Source organism: Lichenostomus cassidix, chromosome 19 (genome assembly GCF_008360975.1).
Source record: "Lichenostomus cassidix isolate B80296 chromosome 19, HeHo_3.0, whole genome shotgun sequence".
NCBI lineage: Eukaryota > Metazoa > Chordata > Aves > Passeriformes > Meliphagidae > Lichenostomus > Lichenostomus cassidix.
The window spans coordinates 10,708,300-10,732,733 of NC_139499.1; the positions used below are offsets into that span (position 1 = coordinate 10,708,300).

At 41.3% G+C, this 24,434-nt stretch overlaps 3 protein-coding genes across 6 annotated transcripts; 2 read left to right on the top strand and 1 right to left on the bottom strand.

The window, feature by feature from the left end:
* The first annotated feature begins 5,073 nt into the window (after positions 1 to 5,073).
* On the top strand, positions 5,074 to 7,470 carry MED31 (mediator complex subunit 31). The gene is made up of 4 exons (XM_085078674.1): positions 5,074 to 5,229; positions 5,601 to 5,678; positions 6,278 to 6,374; positions 7,092 to 7,470. Exons 1-4 carry the CDS (start codon positions 5,220 to 5,222, stop codon positions 7,282 to 7,284), a joined length of 378 nt encoding a protein of 125 aa, XP_084934800.1. The 5' UTR covers positions 5,074 to 5,219; the 3' UTR covers positions 7,285 to 7,470.
* Positions 7,471 to 8,443: 973 nt separating this feature from the next.
* Positions 8,444 to 10,665, bottom strand: TXNDC17 (thioredoxin domain containing 17). The gene is made up of 4 exons (XM_085078675.1): positions 10,524 to 10,665; positions 9,728 to 9,809; positions 9,372 to 9,447; positions 8,444 to 8,739 (listed from the first exon to the last, which is right to left on the bottom strand). Exons 1-4 carry the CDS (start codon positions 10,663 to 10,665, stop codon positions 8,671 to 8,673), a joined length of 369 nt encoding a protein of 122 aa, XP_084934801.1. The 3' UTR covers positions 8,444 to 8,670.
* On the top strand, positions 10,651 to 24,119 carry KIAA0753 (KIAA0753 ortholog). 4 transcript variants are annotated; one of them, XM_085078660.1, is made up of 16 exons: positions 10,651 to 10,783; positions 11,047 to 11,187; positions 11,978 to 12,590; positions 13,085 to 13,191; positions 13,488 to 13,550; positions 14,384 to 14,599; positions 15,683 to 15,893; positions 16,965 to 17,161; positions 17,750 to 17,919; positions 18,697 to 18,786; positions 18,954 to 19,002; positions 19,253 to 19,426; positions 20,468 to 20,549; positions 21,181 to 21,301; positions 21,437 to 21,661; positions 22,968 to 24,119. In XM_085078660.1, exons 2-16 carry the CDS (start codon positions 11,098 to 11,100, stop codon positions 23,083 to 23,085), a joined length of 2,526 nt encoding a protein of 841 aa, XP_084934786.1. In that variant the 5' UTR covers positions 10,651 to 10,783; positions 11,047 to 11,097; the 3' UTR covers positions 23,086 to 24,119. The 4 variants fall into 4 exon arrangements, with proteins under 4 accessions (XP_084934786.1, XP_084934788.1, XP_084934789.1 ...); XM_085078662.1 differs by having other exon boundaries at positions 16,968 to 17,161; XM_085078661.1 differs by lacking the exon at positions 10,651 to 10,783 and adding an exon at positions 10,809 to 10,961.
* Positions 24,120 to 24,434: the final 315 nt, after the last annotated feature.

The window sequence follows — 24,434 nt, forward strand, 5'->3', positions numbered from 1 at the left end:
TTGCCATTTGAAAAAGCAATAGCTGATTGTAGCCAAACCGAACATTTGCTGACAAAGTTGGAATTGGACAGGTGGTGAAAATCAGCCCAGAAAATAAAATTAATCACTGAATCACTCCTTGCCAAAATGCAGCAGTGGTTCCTTAACTCACCACCTCTTCTTTTTTAGTAATGACATATCATACACATTTTTACAGACTTCACATCTTTTTTCCCCAAAAATGTCTCTGCTAAATATGTGAAGAAGAGGCTGGCAATGAATTCTGAGCACTCGGATCAAGTGACAGAATTTTCACAATGTTCTCCAGTGTGGGTGAATAAACGTGTGACTTTAGACATGTCTGATCAATCTCCTTGAGCCATTGAGAGGTTTTCAACACTTTTCTACCTTGCACCACAAATCCACCAGTCTGCTGCAAGAGACTTGTTTGGCTCAGTATTTGTCTAATGGCAGGGTGCTGATTCTCCTCTGCCCAGAAGAACCATCCCAGTGGCAGCTCTTCTGCATCAGATTAGACCTTCCCCTTTGTGTATCTTTGCTAGCCCCTGTGTGAAGGATCTGTGGCACAGAGAGGGCTCACCATGCACTGCAGACTGCCTCTGCCTGGCAGAGAAATTCTGAGGGAAATACAGCCCTCACCATTTGGAGCACAGAGTAAAGGCAGGCATGCTGCCCTGAGGTGATTATGGACTGCTTAATACAATGTTTGGTAGTTATTTCAAAATAGAGCTGACTATACTGAAGCTATTTTTTGCCCATTTAGGTTTTTCTGGAGCACTGAGTCAATAGTTGCCCATTCATTATGGTGTAAAAGTAGATTTACATCTAGGACTGTAGATTCTGACCTTAAGAAAGAGACTGTTTCTTCTGTCAGAGAAAAGATGTTATCCTTCCCCAGTTTACTTCAGTGCTTTTTTTACCCACACAGAATTATCTCCCAGTCTTATTTGGCACTTGGCACTTCAATGAATTTTCATCAGCTGTTTCAGGCCAGAGTGTGAGCCTCATTACAATGCTCATAAAACATTTTTTATAGACAGACCATTTTCCTGAAAGAACTGAATGTTCCAGATACTAAATCTAATTTACGGTAGTTTTCTTTGTGAGTTATTCTTTGAGAACAATAAGTTGGGTTGGGTCTTAGCAAATATTATAGAAAGCCAGCTGAAGATCAAGTATCCACCAGGAACAAAGTTAACACAATCTTCCAATTAAGGAATGATTATTCTGGAGGAAGTTTCTATTTTTCTTCAATATTTTGCCCTGGCTATACAGTCAGAAATCAGAAACATAAGAATTTTTTTTCCCCCACAACACTAAGTTATCTTTCAATTTGGAAAAACAGAATTTCCTCTGAAAAAGGGGATGGGGATGAAGTAAAAGGGGGGGGGGGGGAATGTGTGTGGCCAGAACACAGGACACTTTCACTCCCTTTTTAATAACAAACAATGGGGGAAAAACAACATAAATCTTCTTGGGACCATCCTCCACAAACACAAAATTGTCTTATCATTTTGCCTCATTTTTGGAGTTGACTTTTGACTGTTTTCATTCCTATCTTTCTACACATGTAAGTCAGATCAATACAAAGCAAGTCTGAGTATGCCACCCTAGGATACCAAAAATACAGTTAAAGTCACTCCTCTGCAGGGTCATGTTGAAGAATTCCAAATTCATGCCAATGATTCCTTTAATTTTATACTTAATTCTTTCTGGTGTTTTCTCTACACCCTTCTGCTCAGTACCACAGTAGAAGAGCTTAAAAATGAAATAGCATACAAAGTGCACCAAACTACCTCATTATTTACATGTTAATTGGAAAATTGCATAATCATAATGCTAATCAAAAATATAATGAAAGTAAGGGTAGTTAATCATATTTGTAATCATTGTAAAATAGGTAACATTCATTTTATTGTTCAGCAAACTTGTCTATGTATCTTGGACTTGAGAAATTTTACATTCCTTTATTACTGGAAATTAGATGTTACAGGCCTGTTTGGGATTCAACAGGATAAGAGCTCCTTCAGATCAGGCCCCATGTATCCCAGCTCCATGCAGAATTCTTTCCTTACAGTACCTTAGGAAGGGCTCCAAACAGTGGCAGTATCTTTGGAAGATGTTTCTTAAAGACCACTGCTCTCAGGTCAATGCATATTGCTCCTGGCAAATGGCTGACTTCAAATTCACCAGCCAGCCAGGTGTCCTAATAGAAGCCTGACATATTTTTAACCAACTTATTAATGAGAAACATAAAATGCTTTCTGACAGATAACATTTAATCTTGAATTTATCTTTGAATTGTAACTAGAATTACAGAAGCTAGAGGAGTACCATAGTCACAGAAGTGCATGTGCCAGTGCCTTCCATGAACCAGTCTCTTTACACTATTTCATCCAATTTGCAGCTCGGTTGAATGGTGTCTGGCATCTACAGATGAAGTGGTTCCACTATGCTGCCATTGGCTGGCTTCTGAAATGCACACTACCTGCCAGTTTCTTGACCTCAAAAAAGAGAACTCAGTGAAGAGTTAAGCCTTTAATTAAATATGTTCTGACAATTGTTTCAGTCACCAAAAACTATGATCTAGCTTCTATTGAATTACAATTATAGCATTGGAGTAAAAAAATTGCAGACTTTGTGCTGGCTTGTTATAAATATAACATAATGCATACTCTGTTCTCTGTTATTGAACCATATTTGAAGCAGGATGCTCTCCAGTCCACAGAAGCTGTCTTGCATTCTGTGGGTAAAATGCCCTCAGGTGTTGTCCATGTTAGCATCAGTTTGCATTCTATTCCAAAGCAGTGGGTAAATGGGCGAACAAAAGGGGATGTCTTGGGTTTCATGCACTGGGTGTAAAACACTTCACGGTTTCCTCTCACTTGATCAGTTTTCAGTGATGAAATTGCTGGACCTTCTTTTCTCTCTGATGCAAAGGCACTGCACTATGGCGTCACAGAGGAATCTTTTGCAGCATCTCACTTCTTCAGTGTTCACCTTCAAGATCTAACAGCGTGCCAGAGAAGACTTTATATTCTCTTGTGTCTCATAAAACGTTGGTGGCTTCAGGTCCCAGAAGTAGCTCTATTTAAGGGCTGTGTCTCTATGCCAGTTCTAATGAGTTAAGATATACTTATTGTCATAAACTATCACATTTCTGGGCAGGTAACAGCAATGACAGCAGTCTAGTCTTTATGAAAGGAGAAACTGAGGCAGCAATGTCATTGTGGTTCCATGGCAACAAGGCAAATAAATTCCTGGCTTACATTTATATTAACACATCCTGAAAGTTTGACTGACCTGACATTTAAAAACAGAAAAAAATTCAAACTTTTCTTAGAGAATGTTCATAGTTAGTATACTATGATCCTGATTTTCAATTTTATTCCTAATTTTGATGGACAAGAATTGAGATGTTTGACTTAACTCTGGCAAATCTACATAGTAATTTATTTCTGTGACCAATCCCTTTTTAGGATTCTCTCCTCTGAAGTCAGTCTTGGGAGAGAAATCACATTCTAGAATAGCAATGCAGACACGTGGGATCTATTTGATCTCTTCTTTTAGCCCAAACTCTGTGTTTACTGGGGAGTGACTTTTTATGTTTTGATACAGTAATAGTAGTATTCCACAACCACTAAAATGTTGTCTAAAAAAGCAACCCTTTTTTATTAAGAAAAACCATGCACAGATCCTTTTTATATGGTTTTTGTAATCCAATTCCCAGGGGAAAAGATCGTACTGCATAGGAAAAGATAGTATTATAGAAAATTGCTAACTTGGATGCCAAAAATACTTCAACAAATAGAAACAGAAAATAATTCAAAGGAAAAAAAAAAAAGGAAGACTTGAGAAGCGTTTCAGGTAAGTCTGTAAAGACTGCTTCCACTGCTGCTGCCCACTCACGAAGCATTTGCTTATTAATTGTTTTACTCTGAGACAATGTGTTTTAATTAATGAAGAAATAAGTGTAGAGGTTGACAAAAATCTCCTTGGCCGACTGTAAAGTCACTAAGAAAAATAACACAAAGCCCAAAGCTCCCAACTTTGTCCAATATACAGAAAGAAAATAATAAATCAGTTTATTTATTATTAAACTTTAAATACAGTTTAGTACTTCAGGGTTGATCCTCTCCACTTCCTTTTGCTCTGGAAGTGATGAACAGTGGCTTTGTCTAGCACGAAGCTAAAATGAATGTTCTGCAAATACAAACAAAACTTCATCCTCTTTTATTTCCTTCCCAGCTCAAGGGTTATCTGGGGAAAAACATGCCTAGAGCATTGACCCCAAAGCCACCTCCAAGGGCTCTGGGGCTGACTGGCCTCTGTGCCACACGGACAAAACACTATCCTTGCTCCTGTCAGAAGGAATGCTCATGTTCGGGAAGAGTCGTAGAAGCTGTAGTTCCAGGGATATTACTCTGTACTTGCACTGGGTTCCCCTGGCATAAGCAGCACCTGTGTGACTGGGTTTTTTCCCCCTCAATGGTGAAATTCCGCAGGTCTGGACGCTGCTGCGGGACGGTGCTGAGTGATGTCCTCAGGACAAAGCAATTGATGTAAAACTGAAAGTTGATAGTTTAAAAATACATTGGTTCGTAATTATGATTTCTGAGTTCTCTGGGGTTTGCCGTGAGCTGCAGCAGAGCACCGTGATTAGGAAGGAATTTCTACGGTACCATACTCAGTGTGTGGTGTGGGGTTTATTACGATATTGGGATCTCTGAATACGCTTTCCAACAGCAGCTGCTGGATGCCCTGCTACTGTAACCCAGCTGCTCCCTCACCCGCGACAGTGGGGGAATTGTGTCAATTGTGCTCAGCTCCTCGTACCCGAGTTTTTGCAGGCTTCCGTGCAGTATCGGTACGAGGGAAGTGCTCCGAGCAGTACGCCGCTCCTGGCGGAACTCGCGAATCGGGAAACCCAACGTAACCAGCATTTGTTCAAGGGGCACTGTGCCAACGTCTAGGGACGAGCCCAAAGGACTGATGCTGTCAGCACACGGCTGGGAACGGGAACGAGCGTTGTCCCGAAGAACCGTCTTCACCGCAGGACATACACGGCGCCAAACTGACCGCACCGCGCCGCGCCCGCGCCGAGTCCGGAGAGGAAAGCGCGCCGCCTCCGCCGCCGTTCCCAGCGTGCTTAGCGCTGCGTTTCGCCGGGCTTCCGGTAGGAGGAGCGCTTGCCGCCATCCGGTGTCCGCGGCCCGGACATGGACGCAGGTGCGGTACGGCCCTGGGCCTTGGGCTGGGTGCGGGGCTGGTGAAGGGCCCCGTGGCGCCGGTGTCACAGCCGCTGTCGGAGCCTCCCGGGCCCCCGGAGTGCCGGGTCTGACGGGACCGCGCAGGCCCACAGCTCGCAGCCCGGGAGAGGCCGCCGCACGAGCGCTGGGGCCGCTCTGAGCCCGCAGCCCGAGAAGGCCTCTCACGTACTTGCCCTGGCCGGGCCGGCCCCGCGTTCTGTGTGGTTCGCTGCCGCCGGCCGTGGCACTAGGTGGTCCCCAGGTCTCTTTTGTCCTGGGTGACACACCGATGGCGATTATTTTCAAATCTGTTGTGTGGGTCCAGTTCTTACTGTTTTTTTCTTGAATCAGATGATACAGGAAATCGACTTCGATTCCAGCTGGAGCTGGAGTTTGTTCAGTGTCTGGCAAATCCAAATTACCTTAACTGTGAGTAGTTAAAGTAAATACCAGGACCCTGAGGAGTTAATATAGTTTAATGATATTTATTGTTACTGATAATGTTGAACATGGAGAGAGGGCTAAACAAAGAAAAGGGTTTTTCACAGCATAAAGGTAGTCTGTAAATAATTAGTTTTTTAACAGGTGGAATTTTTTTAAAATGCAAAGTCTGTTATTGGGTGAACGCAAAAAAAAAGCATTTATTTTCTAGAGAAAATAAATAACAAGTTCAAGTCTGTCATTAAACAGTAATGTCAACAGCATTCCTTTATTTGAAACCAGAATTTTACTAATGTGAATAGTTTCACGTACTATACGTAACCCCTTCTAATTGTGATGCTACAGTCAAAAATTTCCTGTTTCAAAAAGCTGTTCAATTCAATGAAAGATACAAACTGGAAGGGAGATGAGACTAATCTATTACTTGGTTGGCATAAAAATCTTATTTTCCTTGTTTTATTTTCCAAATGTAAATTATTGAAATTTGATTGTAATAAGAAAGTTTTGATTTTGTGAATTTGTTCAGGTGTGCAGATTTTTTTCACCCATCTGTAACTGACAATTCCTTATTTGTCATTTTATTTCAGTTCTTGCACAAAGAGGCTACTTCAAAGATAAAGCTTTTGTAAATTATCTTAAATATTTACTTTATTGGAAAGAACCTGAATATGCAAAATACCTGAAGTAAGTGCTAAACTCCCTTAAGTTTCTGCATTTTAATGGTTTGGCATTGACGTCATTTTATGTACTGTACAGCATGGCACGGCTTTATTTCTGCCTGTGACCTTGCTTTTGTCCTCTCTGCAACATAGATTACACAAGATTATGGTTATTTACAACATAGATATTCCTGTTTCCAATAGTTCACATGTAGCACAAATGGGCAAAATTATAAAAATTTTGTAAATTTTCCTTTAAAGCCTTAATCTGCACTTTCGATTGGTTTAAAATCAAAGTGTATTGAATGTTAGGGTGCAAAACCAGTAAGTGCATTTTAAGAGTGATTTTGCATTATTGATGCTTACGTGAGACAAAGGGTGATTTTGTGTCTTTGCAAGTTTGCAAATTCCTTCCGTTTTTGGGACAATGGTTTTGATCATCTCCTTTAAGTGGGTTCTGGAAACAGGTGGTGTAGTTGCTATGGATTTGGTCTACCAAACCAAGCATTGGGGAACTACTCTAAGCAGGCAGGAATGTGCAGTTATAAATGGGACTGGACTCCTTGTTTTCAGGTGTGATGCTGCAGTTACCAAGTCACAGTGTGCAGGCTGAAGTGGTTTCACACTTGGGTAAAGCACAAATGAGTCAAAACTAAAATAATGATCCACAGAAGTATTAGAGACTCCAGATTTAGTGTCCCTTGTAAAAAAATATTTTAAAGTGTGTTTGTTTTTAATCCAGGTATCCTCAATGTTTGCATATGCTAGAGCTGCTTCAGTATGAACATTTCCGCAAAGAACTGGTCAATGCTCAGTGTGCCAAATTTATTGATGAGCAACAGATCCTCCACTGGCAGCACTATTCCCGGAAAAGGATGCGCCTCCAGCAGGCACTGGCTGAGCAGCAGCAACAAAATAACACCTCTGTAAAGTGAAAAGCATGTGGAGTAGTGATGATAAGGTGTGCTTCATGTTAAGGAAGTGTTTACAGGAGAGGAATGAACCCTTGTGTAAGTTTGGCTCTGGATGTGTCCCTTTTATTTGAATTTATCAAGTGACTGAGTTGGTTTTTGTTTCACCAATTCTTTAAAGACTAATAAACACCTGTGATTTATTTTGTAGCATGGACAATTTTGTAATAGCTTTACTTACGATAGTTACTGATTTCTCTTGATTTTGAAAACAAAACCTGTTTGTTACTTACTAAGTATCTGCAAAAAGTGTACCTCAAAAGGATGTTCCTAGGAAGACTTTTCCCTGGAGAATAATGATGTGTCTTAAAAGTGTCATTGAGAACTCCCTGCTGCTTGCGCTGTGGGACAAGCAAAGGTGAAGTGATGATGGACAAAGTTGAAATTGTGCAGCTTTACCTTGACACCAAGCTGATCTATTAACTGTCATTTCTGTTTCCCTGTCAGTCATTGTTAATAGTAGCACAGTTTTCCTTACAGCAGGTTGTACGGATAAAAATTGAGTGTACAAGGTGAGGACTGGGGAGTGGAGCAGAAATAAGTGCTGGTAAACTCTGCAGATAGAGAAGGAAACAAGCTGTAGCTGTCTCTGTTCCATTAAACTCGGCTTCCTTGAATCTTGGCCCCTGCCTCCGCAGCAGTGGCTGCTCTGGAATCTCTTTACACTCCACGTAATGAGAACAGTGTGTGTGGGGAAACATGTCATTGCCTGGATTATTGAAGAAGCACTTGCCATTTATACCTGTATAGTTTTTATTGTAAGAACATAGCTCTTGGCAGCTTCCAGGGTTTTTAATTTTCATGTTTTCAGACTGTATTTCTGGTGCATTCATGTATTGCAGGAGCAGGTACTCCCAACTGTTAACCATTAACATGTGATCAACGACATTAGAGCTGTCAGCCTTTGCCTCATCACACTTGGACCGAAGAGATAAGCCATTAAACATCTTTGGCATTGAAAATTTAACAGTTTCAATAATTATGTGGTCAGGCTTAGGAAGGAGGTTTTCCTGTTTCTCCCCTGGCTCCTTACTCAGTATGGTAAGTGTAACTTAGCAGTTACTCTTCAATTAAGTGCAGGCTAATCTCAGTTTCTAACATGAGCTCAGTTCCTTTGAAAAGAGGCTGTTCACAAACTCAAGTTTATTTGGACATGAAAGGAAAAATACAGTTTTTTGTTGCAAGATTTTAGAGTAAAATTTGGACCCAGAATTAAATGAAATTTATCTTGACTAGTCTGACGGAAGTGCAGGCAGGAGTGTGCAGTTATAACAAAGGTCAGTGACTCGTTGAAAGGACACTGCAGTAATTGAGATCACCATCCTCGTCAATGATTGACTAGTGAGGGCTTTATTCTTCGGTAAACAACATACGCACAAGGTCTGCTTTAAAACACTCTTCTTCGACCAGCTTCTGAGGCTGAAAGGGAAAGTTTGCATGTTTTAGGGGCAATTAAAAAACCTGTTCTAGCCCAGAGCCATCTGCACACGCTAAAATTAGCCACTCTCAGCAACTGTTGTCCCGGGGAGTGAGGTAGTGGGGGTGGAGCAAGCAAGGTAATAACAACTGAAACATTCCTGAGGGTTTCCTAGCCTTGGAAGAGGCATTTATAAGAAAATAACTGCTAATTTAACTAATATGTGCAAGTTCAAGCTTGAGCTGCAGTCTGAGTCGGGTTTACTGCTCATAGCTTGTTTCACTCCTGTAGTTCAGCATTTGGATTTCTCAAAAGCTGAGGAGCTGCAAATCAGGAACATTAACAATATGCAGCTAAGAATTTTCTCAACCCCTCAAGCACTATGAGCCAAGTGTACATATTCCCTTTACTGCATGTTTATTATAGTCATTATACAGTAAAAATAATGGTTCTCACTTGAGGAACTGTTTGAGTGAGGAACAGGGAGCAGAAGAGCTGTTCAGAATGCTCTGGTCTCCTTGACCAAGAGAGAGTTCTCAGAGAATACACGTGGCTAATTCATTTACAGCCCTAAGCTCTTGCCAGGTCCCTATCTCAATGCCTGTAGATCCAGAACATAAAACAAATTGCTTACTGTTCCATATTTAAGTAGTGTAGGCACTCCTGTTAATTTCAGATTCTTCCTGAATTCATTGTTGGGATCCTTCCAGCTGTTCAGAAAGAAGGCATTTAGCACAGCTTGTAGAGGGGCATTTTGAAGTTGAAATAGCTTCAAAAGAATAATTCAAAGGCCTTTGCCTCATGCCTTCCCAACCCCCTTCTCAGAAAAAGCATGCAGATAGTTCATGTCAGAGATGGTGAAGACCTCAAAAAATTACTGATTCCTTACAGAAATGGACAGCTCAGTCATTTTTTTCCACAGGTTAACCACCTGTAGTTAACCACCACCACCAGAGCAAAGTTATCCCGATTGTCAGCAAAGTTACTTACTAGGCTCTATCTCCTACTAGACAGTAGATGAAAACTGACTCATCAGGCAGGTTATGAAGTTCCTTCCTCACAACTGGCTCAGCTAGAAAATAATTTTTAAAATCCATTAGTACTTAATACTTGTGCTACAAAATCACATGGATTTACTTGGACCAGCAAGGCTGCTAATTAGTGTTTTGTCTGCTTTAGTTAAAGACCTGTATTTCGTTTTACCTGGCTATCTACAAGCTTTTCAGTTTATTACATGCTTGAACGTTGACTTGGAGTTGTGTTTGAGTAAAGGCCAATTTCTTCTCTAACACGCGAGAAAAACACTCCATCCGTCCCGTCCTGGGTGTGGCATCCCAGCAGGGCGCCCACCCTTCTGCAGGGTGACGGTTCAGTAAGGCACCTCCACGCGTGCTCAGCCACGTACGACCCAGGCAGTTCAGCGCGATGATTTCTGAAAACTGCCTTCACCTGCTGCTGCCGGACAACGCCGGGCAGGGCACTGCTGCGCCTCGACACGTGCAGCAGAGGTGAAATTCACGTCTGCTTGTTTGCTGGACCGAGTAACAGTCTTCGAGAACAGCCCGTGCCGTTCGATGCGGGTAAGGAAAAGGGCAGCGCGGCAGCTGCGGGTCATATCCCGTTCCGTTCAGCAGGGGAAGCTGCGCCTGGAGCCTGGGACCGGCACTGGGCCTAGGGCTGTTGTTCCCGCCCGGCATGTTCCGGAAAGGCAGCCGGGGCCTCTCCGGCTTCCCCAGGACCGACACGGCCCATGCCGCGGGCAGGGCACTCCCCGCGCAGGCCTCACCCGTCACGCAATCGGGACACCAGCTCCTGCCTTCGGCGTCCTTATCGCCGCAGAAGAGCGCGAAGATGGGCCGGCCGTGGTAGCTCTCCGCCGTCCGCACGAACTCGGGGTACCCGCGGACCTGCACCTCCTCCCAGCCCATGGCGGCGGCGGCGCACGCTCCGCCCGGCCCAGGCTGCGCGGCCGCCGTAGCTCCGCGCGCTCCCGGCGTCCCCTGCGGTGGCGGCGGCGGCGGCGGGACGAGGTTCGAACAGCGCCTGGTGAGTCGCGGCGCGGTTCGGGCCGCCCTTCTTTCCTCCTGCCCCCCCTGGTTCTCTCCCTTGCGACAGCGCCCGGGGCCCGACGGTGCCGGTTCCGCTCGGGACGCCGTGAGGGCGCGGGGCGGGAGCCGCGGGCCTTGGGCGATTGCAGAGAGGCCGCCTCTCCGCGGCTCCTCAGGTTGGTTCTCCCTCTGTTATTCACATCAGACCTAGGATGGCTTTTGCGAGTCTGAAACAGCGGTTTATCGTTCTCACATTCACAGCTGTGATCAGAAGTAAGGGATAGTAGTGGAGTTTGCTGTCAAGCCGATGCGATGGGGCCGAGCAGGACAGCGGTGTCTGATGATGCATTTGTATTCACCACTCGGCAATACAGGAATGAAGTTACGGCTTTACAAACACAGGTACCATTTGCCTTCTGCAGCGATGCAGAATTGGTTTTCTTTGTGATTGTAACAGATAGATAATTTTGACCCACTTTGTGAGACAGCCCAGCAGGGATTGTCATACTTGCTTTACTCGTGCTGTCACACGTAGACTTGACACTGTCCTTTTGCAAGGGTAGAGATCAAAAACTGTATCTGTAATTATTCCTAATTATCTGTTGTGGTTCAGTCCCAGTAGACAGCTGAGCATGCAACCACTTGCTCGCTCTCTCCAAGTTGGGATGGGCAAGAGAACTGGAAGGCAAAAAGTATGCAAAGTTATGGGTTGCGATTAAGGCAGATTAACAGGGAAAGCAAATGCTGTGTGCACAAACAAAGCAAAATAAGGAATTAATTCCCTACATGCCATTAGCAGGCAGGTGTTGAGCCATTTCCACGGCTTCAGCACATATTACAGTGACTTAGAAAGACAAATGCTGTCACCAGTCTCCTTTTCTCCTTCTACCCTGCACCTTTTACTGCTCAGCATGATGCCACAGGGTGTGGAATATCCCTTTTGTCAGTTGGGGTCAACCATCCCAGTGTTTCCCCTCTAGGTTTTTGCCCACTCCCAGGCTACTCACTGGTGAGCAGGTGAGGAGCAGAAAAAGCCTTGACCTGTGTGAGCACTGCTTAGCAAAAATTAAAACATTGGTGTGCTGTTAGCGCTATGTTCAGCACAAATCCAAAACAGCACCATCATGACAGAGCTGCATCACTTGTATAAAGTGTTCTGTATAACATTGAGGTTTTTCTGTGCTTTGAACAGCTTCAGTTCAATAGAAATGTTCCTGCAGCTCCAGAGAACTTGGCTCTCAGATTCTCTCACCCCCGTCCAATTATAATAGAAAAGCTGAAGGCATCCAGTGATCAGAGAAATCCAGTTGGAAGTGAGAACCCCAGCCTGAGAAGTTCTGGGATGTTCTCAGTGGTATCTGAAGAGAGACTGAAACTGGCTGTTCAGCTGGCAAAAAGAGACATCAGACAAAGACGTCTCGAAGAGCAAGTGAAACAGCAAGTGTTTGGAGATGTGGTCAGTAAACCATTGTGGACCCAGAAATCAAAACAGCGGAAGACTGAAGTATTCATAAGTCAAGAAAATAAAAATGCCCTGAAGTCTCAGACTCGCTTGACATGCCAGCAAAAGCGCGACCAGCCTTCCCAAGGGGAGTCTGCCAGCTCTGACGCAAACATTTATCTCTGTGTAGTTAAGGAGGGAAATCCAATACCAGCTGGTTTGGACTCTCCACCCACCCATGGCACAGGACCAGACCCCAAGCCCAATTTAAATAAAAAAGAACATAAAAATATGCAGGAAGTCCAGCGTCTGCAAAAGGAATTGAAGAACTATGTCCAGAAAATTGAAGAAATTATTAAAAAAGGTGTAAGACTGAGCAGTAATTATATAAATGTATCCTAGTCTGTTGATTCTTTTCCTCTCATTTTTTGGGTTCAATTAGAATTTGTATTTATGTCTGTTTTTTTAAGAAACATCTATTTCTTTTTAAGTAGATAGAAGCTAGAATAGCTAGCCAGCTTAAGCAATTGGTTCTTTTGTAATGACTAGGAGGAGGTGTAACCATTCCTATTTTTGAGTGCTTTATCTGCAACTTAGTCATAACAATAACGGATCACATGATTTTTGAAATAACTAATGAGCTCTATTGTATGAGACTGTTTAGTCAAATTCTAAATAGAAACAGGGTGTAGAGTTTACAATAATTAACTTGTATCACTTTTAAAGGAACCCCCACAAATATGTGATTTCGTTCTGCATGGAAGAGGCTTATTTCTGAGTTATGTCTGTTGTCATGGCTTAATTGGGATTTTCACAGGTTAAATTAAGATGTAAAACTTCATATTCTGTGCTTTTTAGGGAGAGACAGAGAACTTCTAGATCCTGAAAACGAGCAGCGACTTTGCGCTAGGAGACGGCAACAAGCTGCACGGTCAGCTCGGATGCTCTATGTGCTCCAGCAACAGGTAGGAACAATCATTTTAAACTGATGCATAGTAGCTTAGTTTATTGTGATGAATTTGACAGAAGCTAACTGAAACAAGAGAAATTCAGTCAGGTTATCTCTGGACTTCCATGGCATTCTTCTTTCGATCTCAGTGATGCAACTAATTTTCCTCATGGCTGGACAGAGAGGTGAGCATCCCTGGTGGAAAATCTGGACTTTCACTCAGATGCTACAGTGAAGATCTGCTGTTCATTTATAGACATGGAACTAATTCTGACTGACTTGGTCCTCTCCCTCTCCTTTCTTGATTAACAGGTGAAAGAAATTCAGGATGATTTAGAGAAACTGAGTCCTCCTACAATCAAACATACTAAAAAGGTGAGTTGTAATTATCTTTCAGGCTGTAAGTGACTTATTGACAGAGTTTTCTAGATAATCGAGTTCGATTGTCTAGGGTGCAGCTGAGCCATCTCCAGAAAGGAAATTTCCTTTCTATCTTACACATTTCATCTCATTCTCAGAGAAGTATGGCTCACTTGGCCTGATATTGTCTTTGCTGCTTCCCTCTTCTCTCGGTTCTTACCTGTCTGCAGTAAATGAGGGGAAGGTGGTCAGTCTTCTCCTTTTATGTGGCTGCTTCATTCCAATTCCTTTTTTGCAAATACAAAGTGTTCTACTCTTGACTGCTTTTTTAAACTTCTGGTTGATGTCACTCAGTCTTACTGGTCTCCTCTCTGATTTTCTTCTCTGCCCAACACCTTTCAGAAGGATGGCTTTGAGATCATGCCTACAGTCTGGCCAGTTTTGACCTGTTGTTCTCTCGTGCTTTTTTGATCACTTGTATTTTCTTCTGTAAGAAAACACGGAGAATTGAGAATATCCTGTGTTTGTGCAATTGTTGCACATTAGCGTCCAGCCAACTGTAGATGACTACACTTCTGTGTTGGCACAGGTAGCAGAAATATCAGGACCTGTTACATCTGGACTGTTTTACCTGAAGCCAGCATGACATTGATAGGAGTACTCTTGTGAGGAATCTTAAGTAGCGTACTTCAATACCTGTTTTGTTTTGTTTCACAAATGGCTTAATATCAATCAAAATTACTCCAAGCTGGAGTGTTTCTGCATGAAATTTTGGCAACAGTTCTTCTAGTGGTATAAGTGTTCATAGAAATGATAGTTATTAAGGCATTTATTTTTCATTTTTTCAGTCTCGAGCAGTAACCAGGTTGGCAGCGGCACACAGAGGAGCTGTACGAACCTTGCAGGCATTTGCCAATCAGTTTACAGATCAAAGAGATGAACAGATTCCTGCCCACTACAAGGAACTGGGCAATCTCATTCGACAACTGTCTCTCTGCTTCGCCAAACTAGAAGGGGATTCTTCCATTTCTGACATTATCATAGATATTTTGCTGCAAGTTGAGGTAGGAGAAAACATTTGTTTTTGCTAAGCTAGGAAAGATGTAGTGAAATATGAGATTGTGTTTGTGAAATGGCAAAATATATTACCGGTTTTTTTGTTACTTTTTAAAGGCCATATTTTCTAATGTAAAAATGTACTTCTAATGTTCCTAAGAAATGGTGGTCTAAAAGAGAGGTGCATCCTAAATACAGAAGCTACCTGCTGCTGATCTTATTGATGCTGTTCCTATCTTTCTTGGCTGTCCTGGTAGAATGAGGACTGATAGTGTAGTGGTAACAAAGCATCAGTTTCTAATTAATTTGTCATTTTCAAGACTGAGAGAATTCATTTTATATGTTGGTATGCATTACGTGTTTATTACTTTGGATGCATGCTTTAGTCATCAGCATCAGTGATGAGCACCTGAGCATCTCATAGGGTGGTGGGTGCAGAATTGTCCAGCAGAAGATAAAGTTGTGGGTAGAAGAGTTACTTAGCTCTGTCCCCTTCTAATAGCTTTTTTATCATATGGCTTATACATGTCATTGGTATCATAGAAAAGTTCTGATTCATGTTGCCTGCTGCATAAGTAAATAAAAGCAATACCAGAGCCATGAGATATTTTCCTTAAAATACTGTTAAAACTGTAAGAGCTGTGAAAAAACGAGCTGTGAGCTCATTTTACTGTTATGAACTGCTTATGAGAATAGTAACAGTGCTAACTGCCTGGGAACGGGGAAGGAGGTACTTGTTTAAGTTTGGACATAGCATTGGAAGAAGCACAGTCATGTGATCATGGGGTTTTTGTTGCTCTGTAGCCCTTCCGTTCAATTCTTTTTGAACGTTCTGTAGACAAATGGTTTGCTGGAGTCAGTTGAAAATACAAAAATGTAAGCCTTTTCAGTAAGATTAAAGTTAGTAATATGAAAAAGCTTCTACGTGAACAAGCTATCAGGAATAATCGCCATCATTAAAAAAACCTCAAAAAAAGCCCCAAAACAAAATCAGACCAAAAAAGCTCCAACTGCTTAGAATACTTTGAATTTGCCTTTCATTACATCATATTTACTGAGAGAGTAATTAAAACTGTAAATATTTGGTGCAGGATCTGAACTCACTGCTGGAAAACGAGCAAACAGCAAAATCAGTGAAGAAATATATTTCAGCTCCTAAGGCCAAATCTCCAAGGAACACCAAGATATTTCCAGCCAGAAAGCACCTTCTGTCTCCAAAAGGAGAAAACAAACCTTTCACCTTAAAGGGACAGCATGGACAAGAGCCTAAAAAACCTCCAGTTGCCAAGAGTCTCTTGACTGGTTTGTATTTCGAATTACTAAATACATTTTTATCACTTAACTTGGCATCTGCAGTTCAATTTTTTAGTGTGGTGTTGTTGGTCGGAAGTTGATCAGATGTTTGCAAATCAGGCCAACAAAAACCAGGCTGTGGTTCTGTTCACACTGGAAAGTTATTCTATAGCTTTGGCTCAGAATTCCTTTGGTTGGTACAGTTTTTCACTTTTGGGAGCAGTGGCTGTTCTATCCTTGCGAGTTCATTACCGTTGATGTCTTTTGCACAACACTCACAGTTTTGTACCTAGAGACATGTGTTAAGCTGAAGACTTTAGGCGTTTTCACCACTGTCTTGCCATGCAACTGTTCACAGTTGCCTTTCTATATTGTTCTTTTACTTCGTATGTGAAAGGAATGGAGCCTTATTCTTTCTCAAGGTGTTATGAGATAAATTTACCTGAAGTATTTTGGCACCTCATGATAGCCACTGTAAGTTCTTACATTATTATATAATCTATATTAACTGTTTTTCTCCTTTGACTTTCTCACACATCAGGCTGGTTTTTATTAGAATAGTAACTATTCCTTGCTACCCACAGGTAAGGGCAAGAAGAATTCCATATGCCAAATTAATCTTTAGCAATCCAGGGAGACAGTATATAAACATTTAACGGTTTACATTTGTCTTGTTGCCTAAAAAAGGATGGTTTTTTATCACTGCCTAGACCTCATAGGCAATTACTACCAAAAGGCTTTCCTATGACTTGCATATATATGTGTATTTTCAAATATCTGTATACATATAAATATGTATATGTACACAAACACCAAACCCTCCTATTCATCAAAACAATGAAGAAAGACAATTTCTTTAATACTTGTCAGGAAATACAAGGCTAGAATTTTTCTTTTTTTTTTCTTTGATTTCTTTAAAATTTTGATAGAGCTTAAAAGAGCTCATGATTAGGTATACCTAGCATGACAGAGGTATCAAATGTAGAAACAAAGACAATTCTTGCCCCTTTCAACTTACAATTAAAAGTTTATGTGTAATTTTTGATACAGATAAACACTGACGTGTTGCAAATATTTTAGCAGTTCAACAGGCAAACAGTTGTGCTCGTATATTACACAATAAATACCGAGAAGAAAGTGGCCCACCTACTCCAGAGAGAAATGCCACTTTGCAGGGAAGCACAGATGCGCTGGTGAGAGCTAGAGCTGTAAAAAAGTCTGTTCTTGAAAGTGGTGCTTTGAAGAAGAAAGGTGTGTTATTGCCTGCAAAACCACAGGTATGGAAGTGATAAATCATTTATGCTGCCTTCTATTTGTGCTCTGGGATTGGTTATATAAGACACTGTCAAAGCTTCGCACTTCCTCACAATACTGCTATTCCGAGCTAGGAGACATAGCGGAGCAAACTATGTCATCTGCCTGTTACTTCTAGTGGTTATTCCTGGGCAGGAAGGTTAAGCATTTCAGTAGTTTATATTGAGGGGATGAATCTAAGTGACCTTGAAACAAATGCAAATGTGGGAATATTATAGTTTTGTGGCTGAACACAATGTTGTCTTGGAAACTTTGTTTGGATTTATTAGTAGTTAACATAGAGTCTAATTCTGAAAATTCAAGAATAAGTTTTGAAGAGCGACACTGGGAAAGTTGGGACTTTTTGCAAAAATAATAGTTGCAGGATTAAGCATGTGTTCTGCTCAGGCACAGCTGTACTTCCCTTTAAAGCACTTATGAAACCTTCACATCAACTGTGCCGCAAAGCCAGCAGGCACGGTTTCAAGAAAAAGTCTCAAGCAGAATGCAAAATACTTTAAAAATTCAACAAGCGGAATATGTGTTTTTAATGTGATCGTGTTAATTTTAAGGGAATGCTGAAATCTTTAAAGTCAAGATGGGTACACCCTCCAGGAAAGCATGCCCGATTTCGAGAGCCAACTATAGCTTTCCTACTGAAAGAGAACAAACGACCTGTTAAGGAGAGCACAATGCTCTGTGTGCCTTCAAAGCCTCCACCTCCATCCACTTCACCTAAGCGGTATGTTTGCAGTCCCCTGGCACCCATCTTTACCCTGCTTCCCAGCAGAAATGCTGCTGGTAACTAGGATAGGGTTGGCCCACCTTCAGTCTCAGGTGGCCAGCAGCACATCGCAGCTTGCTGTCAGATAGCCGCACTTCTTTCCCACTCGGCCCAGAGCAGCATCATTCCCTAATGCCTGGGAAGAGCCAGAGCTTTAGTCTTTTGCCTGAGTTGCTGCCTGGGAGTCAAGGCCAAACTGTGCAAGGCCAAAACTGCAAGGCAGGGCAGTGACATAACAGCAGGCAGAGTGGGTATTCCCAGCACCGTATTAAGAAGGTAAATATTATCTCCCTGTTCCAGAAGGACAGGATACATATATTTGTCCCTGACAATAATAAAGTGCAGGTTCATTTACTTTAATGCTCAACATCCTGTTAGAAAGGGCTCTCCAAATTTAGGTTCGTTTGGGACTGATGTTTGTGGCATTTGAAGCAGGAGATCCAGGTGCTCGGTCTGTACTAGGCAGTATGCCTGCTGGTAACTTGAGGAGCACATTTCTCTGGGCAGTGTTTGTGGATAGCCATGTAGTTCCTGTTTGTCAACAGCAGAAATACGATTCAAGATCCCTCATTCTCAACAGAATTTTCTGGCTTATGTGGCCCTAAAGTCTACTAATTTTATCTATAAAGTTTCTTTAACTCTTCCAAACTAATACTTGAAATCACACTATGTCATTCTTCAGTTGTTAGAAGGTACATTTTTGTAACCCTCTATGCTACTCTGCTATTTTTGAAGGCTAGCAAGGCTTGAAGCAAACAATTCAAGAGGAGTGAAGGTTCTAACTGACCTTTGCAGAGGGGAAATGAAAATAATACAAAAGTTAAGGTAATGACTTACTTTGAAAAATCTCATAAGCGGTGTCAGATCTGATAGGAGCTTCTCCCCCCTCCCAGCAGTCCCCTGAAAAATGCATTTGTGTAGTGTGGTGTTTCAAATTATTGTTGTCATATGGTGTTTCAGAACGGTATTGTCATTTGGTGTTCTTTGTGCAGGTCGCAAACTGTTTCTCCAGCCCAACGTGCAGACAAAGCTGGGAAGGAGGTATGGGAGTGGTCAGAGCCTCCGTTAGACAGGACAGCGGTACTACAGGCAAGCTTATGCCACTGGGTGAAAGATGCCTTGAGAGCTTTCAGACATTTATAAAGGGGCAACACACCATTTCTTTTCAACTTAATGCAAGTTGCTTTTGTTTTGTTTTGTTTTGTTTGTTTTCTTATTTCTTTCTTGTACTGGCTTTCTGTCTTTTTGTTTTCTATGCCATTTGTTTTTTGGGGATTTTTTTTTTAAGTAGCAGGTTGCGGCAAATGCAGATATTCTGAGTGAAAAGCTATTGGATGATCTTTTGGAAGATACTGCTCAGGAACTGTGGAGCATGGATCAGCATGAGAGACTCCAGACCGAGGACCTCCCTATGGCTGACAGTCATAGCCTGGAGTCAATGTTGCAAAGAATGGAAGAAATTGAAGTAAGATTTTCTGTCTCAGTTGTTTTTATTAGTGTCAATTTCTTATTTACTGTCCATAAATTATAATATCCATAAGTATCTACATTCTTAAATGGAGTGAGGTCTGACTGTATCAGTGTCTGAGATCAAAGACCTGGACAGAATTTGTGCTTCCAGCAAAACACAGTGTAAGAACGGGAGCAGAATGTTTGATGAATCTGTTGCTGTAAAGCTGGCAGACCTGAGTTTGTGTCTCATCTCAAGACTTGGTGGCTTAAATCATTGTATGCAAATGGGAGAATCAGTATGGTGATTATGTCGATTGGCTCACAGATTAGAAAGTATTTGAATATTAATTTGATTTTTTCCCTTTTTTGTGCTATGGAATCTCAGTATTCTAGTAGCGTGAGCATCTTGAGCAAATACGCTCTGGCAACCCAAAATATTTCACAGGAGAATGCAGACGAATACATGGTTATCTGTGCCTTTATTTATCCATCTTTCTATGTAAATATTCATAAGGTTATAATTCACTTAACTTGAGCTTGCTCATATATTGCTTTCTTAAAATTTTTCTTCAATCAGTTTTTTCATAGTTTCTGGTTTGAGTTCCATTTTTACCTTCCTGTTCTTTGAAATTTATTGTGACTTAGAGCTACTCAGTTTAGTGCCATTTACTTCTAGAGATCTGTTCATCAGTTGGAAGTGTGAAGGTGACATCCTGCAGTGTCCTTGTCCCTGAGGGACTGGAGCACCCATTTGGATCATTGTTGGTGAGGCAGGAGCAGCTTGAGGGCCCTTCAGTTGTTTGGCTAAGGGCTGTTGGTCTGAAACGGGAAGAGTTCCCATGGGACTGGCAACTAGTTTTGCATTCAAGTGTGGCATTTTGAACTAGATAAATGTCTGTGTTTTCAATCCCCCACTCCTGTGTTGTTTTACTGGACAAAATAAGCTTGCTTTGCCCAAGGAGAATCATTGCATGGTTTTCTATTGAGTTATAATCAGTACAGCTGAGCTGCCAGGTACATGGTTGTTTGACTGATGTTGCACGTTCCAATGCAGATGTACCGCGAGGCTGTCCGCAGGAGAGTCACCCAGATTGTGTACAGTGACTCCCAGTTCTGGGCCCAGGAGGACAAAATGGGTAATTGTCTTTTTTAATAGAACCTGGTTTGCCTATAATCTGTAGGTTTAAATTCAGGTGTTTTGAAATCAAGGTCATTGATTTATGTATGATCAAATACCACCACTCAGACACATTTTCTACCATAGGTGCTTCTTTCAGGGGACCGTTTCTAAGATGTAGTTCTAAAATCAATACTTCATCAACATTCTTTTTCTTTATCCTACTGTTTGATTGAGTAGCACAGTGAAGCTACATTGATTTTCCAAGGTAGCAGATCTCATACGACTTTACTGAAACCGTGTGGTTTAACACAAGTTGGAAAATCTCACATTATGACTGGTGAAGATTTACACCAAATCTTTATAGATTCCTTTTCCATGTCTTGGATTTACCGATAAGTTTAATAGACTGTGCTATTTTTACAGTGGTATTTTCTATCTCTCTGCTAGGAGTGTCCACTGGCAGCACAAATTATTTATACTAAAGGTAGCATTTCTCAAATTTCTCAGCTTTAATACGAGTTGAATTTATGTTTTTTCTCACTTCAATGCTTTACTTACCTGAAGGACTTACCCTTAAAAGAAGCAAAAGTCTTTGTCATTTTTCTCTTTCAAAAAAACAGTTTAAAACAGTATTTTCTTCTTTCTAGAACAACAAATGGCATCAGAAGCTAAAAAACTTACATCTCCTCATCCGGTTCAGATAACGAAATTAATCAGACCCACAGAACTAGAAACAGACATTTTATTTGAAAAACCTTTTGACAGCATGTAAGTGGAATATTTGGCCCTACACTAAACTAGTGGATAAGATCTCTGTGACTTCATTATAGTGTTTTCATCACACTGACTCTTCAAAAGGAGAGTTAAAAATTTAGTTCTGTCTTGATTATTTTATATTTCCAGTGATATTGATGAAAACAAAGAAGCAGAGGAGAAATTGCAGACTGGAAATGACATTCTGCAGCCCTTGCCTCTGAATGCTCTACAGAAAGCGTGCCCTGTGTCTCTCTCTGTGCCAAGCAATATGCTCCAGAGCATCTTGGATTATAACAGCAGATACAAGCATCATTTAAAGCTTATTTCCCATGAGGTGGTGGGCAGTTTTGATCCATGGCAGATTGCCGAGAGGTATATGAACTATCTTTGTGGTTTGGAAGTGAATGTATCAGCTGATGACAGGTTTTTCTGTTCTTATTCAGGAGATGAGTGGGGAGGGGACATTTAAATTCCAAACTGAAAGCCAGAAGCAGTTGGCTCTCAGACTGTTTTTCTACTGGTACTCAGCGTTCATGGATTTTGAAGGTAGTTGGATAAAACAAAAGAATATGGGAGTAGAATATCCATCCTTTAGTACTAATAGAAGAAGTGAAGAAATGGTAAAGTACAGCCTCTCTGCTGTTCACTTCCTGGCAAAGAAAAATTGTTTCTAACTGAATGTCTACTAAGCAGCAAGGCAACATAAGCCAAAATACCCACTTTTGCGCTGAAGCTTGAATAAGTGTTTTGATTGCTCAGTAAGTAATAGGTTTAGCAACTAAATTACATAGTTGGTTATCATTTCCTTGCACTTTTCTTGAGTAATTACCTACGATTGCCTAGAAATAATTTTCAATACATATCATGTATGTCAAAAATCACCTATGGGTGATTTCTGAGCCTTCTGAGCTGCGTTGCCTTAAGTCAGTGGTGTGAGGCCAGGTGTTTCTGGGGCTGGCACCTTTGTGGGACTGGCAGGTGGAGTCACTGGCAGTGAACCTCCTTCAGACAGCAGGTGCCACAGCCGGCATGTGCAGGCAAGATATGCTTGACATCAAACTGCAAATGCAACCAGTCTCCAGCAGGCTTTGTGACTAATTTCAGCTGGAGAGGAGCACAGACCCCCAAGGATCAGGAACATTGATGCATGTTTTGGAGCACATGCAGAAATGCAGAGAAGTTCTCAGGAGGCCAGTAAACAACTATTTACTTACACACAGTGTTCCTTCTGTAACATCTGCTGTGGTCTAGAGATCACTGAAAATTGACTTTTTCCTTAAACTTTTTTTTCTCTCAGTAAGGTCTGAGTCAGTGACAGCCAAAATCAATAAAAAGTTTCCCATTTACCTCAGTGGCCTTTGGGTGAGCACTGTACTATGTTCACTCTTATTCCCAAAGCAGAATTACTATGTTAAGAGTTTGAAAAAAAAGGAAACAACTGAGATCTCTCACTGATTTTAAGTCTGAAATATGTCCTACTGAGGACAGAATTTCTGCTTTCTTATACAACCCATATCGGACCACATACCAGATCTTTTCTTGGGCTAAGCAGTAGAAAGCAAAACAAAATCTTCCTTTTAAAATCAGAGCATTGATATTAATGGCAGGAATGACTGGAATTTGAAATCTGACTTTCTGAATATTTTCCTTCTCTTTTTTTGCATTCCCTGTCCTTTAGTCTTGCAGAGCAACTGACAGAAGAAGCCCTGTGTGATGTGGCAGCAGAACTGCAGGATGTTTGTGAGGACTATGCAGAAGCTGTGTTCACGTCAGAATTTTTGCAGCCAATGCAGTGAATTGTTTCCCTCCTGTCCCATCAACATCAGCCTCAGCCTGACAGTCTGTGAGATTTTCTGCACTGGATCTCCATGAAGGATTCATCTCAGGTTTTTATAAAACCGTTTTAACAATGTTTTAGACTTGATGTTGTCTAATCACCTTAGCACATGCTTAGCACATACACTGAGATGAGTTCTATGGGGGATGTGGCAGTCCAAGGAAGGACTCTCATGGTACAGCACAAATAGATGCAAACAGTTGGCACTGGCTGTATTTGCAGGCCTGCTTGGGCTCTTGCCATTGGTTTTGTAATGGAGTTCCTGAGTGTCTCTAGTACATCGTGCACAGGCAAAACAAGACCTTTCAATAGGTCTTTGTTTCTTTTTCTTAAACTAGTCTCAAATGTTACATTTTTATCAGCATTTAGTGATTAAACCTCACAATCCTTTCTCTTAAAAATCCCACTGAAATCAAAACCAAGAAGATAAATGAGCAATTGGCATTTCTGCAGCATTAAATTAACTTGCTTGTTTCAAGTAATCAAGGTACTAGTTTGAGTTGTGTCTGGAGTCAGAGCAATGAGTTATAATTACTTATGTAGTATACTAAGGAAATGCAAATTCAACCCTTGACGTAACCCAAAGAAAAATGACAGTCTGTTTCCTTTGTCAGTTTTTTCTCCAATATTGTTCAATCTATAACACCTTCATTTTTAATCTTCTAAGAATATTTTTATGTCCTCTAATTAGAACATAGATTTAAAAAATAATTTTGTTTCTATTGAAGCCAGGTTTACTGTTTCAGTTGTCTTGAAATTTACATTGAATGTAATGATGTAAATGTTACTGCTGAAGTGTGACTTTGCTGGTCTGTGATTTCTTTAATTTAAACCAGTTAATTTCTAAGATTATAAGTAAAAAAAATTTAAAGCAATAGTATTCTATGTATGTACATACATATATACGTACATAGACATATATACATATGCTTGTAAAAGTATTTTGAGGATGTTTTATTTTTTAATAAACCACACTTGTTTCATATGACTGAACACAGTTTTAAGTTAAGATAACTTCCTTCTGCCAGACCTTTGATTGGAGAGGCTCTGGCTATCAACAAGACTTGACACAGGAGGAAAAGAGCATCTTTGAGTTCAGAGACAATGAAGAAATGAGGGATGAGGGGACTTAGGGGTTGAGAACTGAGGCTCCCTCAGCTACTATTCCTGCAGCTATTGACAGCTGTCAGTTAGACTCTGCTTCTCCACAGACCTGGGATATTGTTTAGGAGAATTTTCACTGCCAGGCCCAGGCATTTGTCTGGCTGCCTTGTATCCGTTGTGGACTTTTTACAGTCGTGCATCCAG